The following is a 2,712-nucleotide window of genomic DNA, read 5'->3' as shown; positions in this document are numbered from 1 at the left end:
TGATGTCAACTCCGGACCCGGGGTTGAGGCCGTCACATGTTGGTATCAGAGCTACAGGTTTGGGTCCCTGATTTAGGTTAGGAATAGAGTCAGAAAGTGGTAATGCTGGTATGTAGGGTGTGAATCAGCCACTCACATCTAGAGGAGCAAGTTTAAGAGTTTAGTCGAGGGTTCGAAGGTGTAACCCTGACATAATTTTGAGGATTCTGAAACTGCCCTGATCTTTAGTGTGTTTCCCTGGTATAGGTACCATTGGTATTGGCCGATAGGGATTCCTAGACAGTCTTTCCGCGATAATGAGTCCACCCATGTCAATTTAGTTAGTAGGTTGCGATATTAGTTGGTGGCTGTTATAAGTATTGGTGCATGACGCTAGTGTCGTGCTGTTATTATTGTTTTTATTTTATTATTGCAATTGTTGCTGATTTTGTTAAATCTAGCCACTCATTACAGTCGGACCCCAATTAAATAAGGATGGGAATATTTTATTACGGCAGCATTCTCTTGGCACATGAAAATGTTGCTACCCGGGGGAAATTCTTTTAAACTAAAATCATTTGTTATGTTTCAGAAGAATGCCGCCCAAGAAGAATATCCCGTCCAATTTCTCTAGCAGAGCTTCTGAAGGGGGCCCAGTTATGGGTGAGTTGCTAGATTTGCTGCGCCAACAGTCTAATCAAATGGCCCAGCAACAAGAACAATTTCAGCAGCAGCAGCAATTTCTGCAACAACAGCAACAACAACAGCAGTTCATACAGCAGCAGCAACTACAAATTCAACAGCAACAACTGCAACTTCAGCAACAGCCTCAGCAAAGAGAAGTGAACCAAACTGTGAGTTTTAAATCTTTTCAGCCGGTCAAGCCCCCAGAGTTTAAGGGCGAGGTGGGATCCAGTTGCTGCCAGAATTTGGGTAAAGGAAATGGAGAAAGCTTTCACCCTCATGCAAGTAAGTGATAATCTTAGATCAGACTATGTGAGGTATTTTCTCAAGGGTGAAGCGAATTATTGGTGGGAATCCACCCGTGCCGTGGAAGGAGAAGGCCCTGTCTCTTGGGCTAGGTTTACAGAGTTGTTTTTGGAAAAATATTTTTCGGATTGTTTGCAGAACCAGTTGGAGGTTGAGTTTTTAGATTGAAGCAGGATGAAAAGAGTGTGCCCGAGTATGAGGCCAAGTTTACGGAATTGGCCCGATTGGTGCCTGTGTATGTGAGTACTGAAGCTCAGAAAGCGAAGAGGTTCCAGCAGGGACTGAAGCCAGAAATTCGCAGTGAGGTTGTGGCCTTGCAGCTCAAGACATATCCCTCTGTAGTTCAAGCCGCTCTAGTAATTGAAAGCGATCAGAAGTTGGCTGCCAAGGAAAAGGGTGATAAGAAGCGAAAACCTGAAAGTATTACTGGTGAGACGAATCCAGGAGGATCCAGCCAGAAGTTTCCAAAGCGGTTTGGCCAAAACAGGAATAAAAGATTTAGAAGACATAATTTTCCTCAGGCTAGGTCTGCTACCACCTCAGTTGCCTCCACTCCAGCTCAGTCATCAAACTCAGTAATGGATTGTAAGGTATGTGGGAAAAGACATAGTGGCCCATGCAAAAGGTATGTTCAGTGCTTCAAATATCATCAAAAGGGTCATTACGCCTCGGAATGCAATGCAGAGAAACTCGCGGTTACCTATTACAACTGTGGGAAGGTGGGACATGTTGCCAGGAATTTTATGACAGCTACTCAAGATACTACATCTCAAGGACCGGCATCCAGCACAGCTAAAGCTAGAAATTTCAAAATGACGAAAAGGTCCAATGCTCAGGACTCGAACGTAGTGGCAGGTACGCTCTCTCTCAACTCCCTACCTGTTAAAGTTTTATTTGATTCGGGAGCATCTAAGTCTAGTCTATCAAAGGATTGTGTGGTTAAAATGGACTTAATGTTAGAAGATTTGGATGAAGCTTTGACTATAGAAGTAGCCAATCAGGATAGAGTTTTAGTGAGTCAGTTTTGCCCTAAGTGTCAATTGGAAATCCATGGGTATTCTTTTTCGGCTGACCTAATACCCTTCGACCTAGGAGAGTTCGACGTGAACTTAGGAATGGATTGGTTGTCCCAGTATAAGGCTAGCATTGATTGCAAGAAGAAGAAAATTTTGGTGGTTTCCGAGGATAATATTAAGGTGACTAATCAAGGACAAAGGCAAGAAAAGAAATTTCTCTCGATATTATAGACAAAGAAATTGTTAAGACAAGGATGCAAAGCTTACTTAGCACATGTGGTAGACGTGGAGAAAGAAGTACTTGATCTAGACAAGATTCCAATACTAAGGGAATTTCCAGACGTTTTTCCAGATGAATTGCCCGGATTGCCACCAGATCGTGAGATTGAGTTTTCCATCGATTTATTTCCCGGAGCAGAACTAGTTTCAAAGGCTCCTTATTGCTTGGCTCTAGTAGAAATGAAAGAACTAGCTAAGCAACTCTAAGAATTACCGGACAAAGGCGTGATTAGGCCAAGTTTATCTCCGTGGGGTGCTCCAGTACTATTCGTAAAGAAGAAGGATGGAAGTATGAGATTATGTATCGATTATCGGGAGTTAAACAAGTTGACCATCAAAAATAAATATCCCCTACCAAGGATATATGACCTGTTTGACCAACTTAAGGGAGCGTGCTGTTTCTCAAAGATTGACTTGAGATCGGGTTATCATCAATTAAAGATTAAGC

At 42.7% G+C, this 2,712-nt stretch overlaps 1 protein-coding gene across 1 annotated transcript; it reads left to right on the top strand.

Moving 5' to 3' along the window:
• The first annotated feature begins 575 nt into the window (after positions 1-575).
• Positions 576-2,216, top strand: LOC141696113 (uncharacterized). Its single transcript, XM_074500299.1, has 2 exons — positions 576-724; positions 1,133-2,216. Exons 1-2 carry the CDS (start codon positions 576-578, stop codon positions 2,214-2,216), a joined length of 1,233 nt encoding a protein of 410 aa, XP_074356400.1.
• Positions 2,217-2,712: the final 496 nt, after the last annotated feature.

This window comes from Apium graveolens, chromosome 11, assembly GCF_009905375.1.
Source record: "Apium graveolens cultivar Ventura chromosome 11, ASM990537v1, whole genome shotgun sequence".
In the NCBI taxonomy this organism is placed as follows: Eukaryota; Viridiplantae; Streptophyta; class Magnoliopsida; order Apiales; family Apiaceae; genus Apium; species Apium graveolens.
The sequence above is the reverse complement of the archived record's forward strand: the minus strand, read 5'-3'. Positions and strand labels throughout refer to the sequence as shown.

Coding starts and splice junctions, on each gene's coding strand:
- LOC141696113 (XM_074500299.1), top strand. CDS start 576: ATGCCGCCCAAGAAGAATATCCCGTCCAATTTCTCTAGCAGAGCTTCT. Junction 725..1,132: donor CAGCAGCAGCAGCAATTTCT/GCAACAACAGCA, acceptor TTGAGTTTTTAG/ATTGAAGCAGGATGAAAAGA.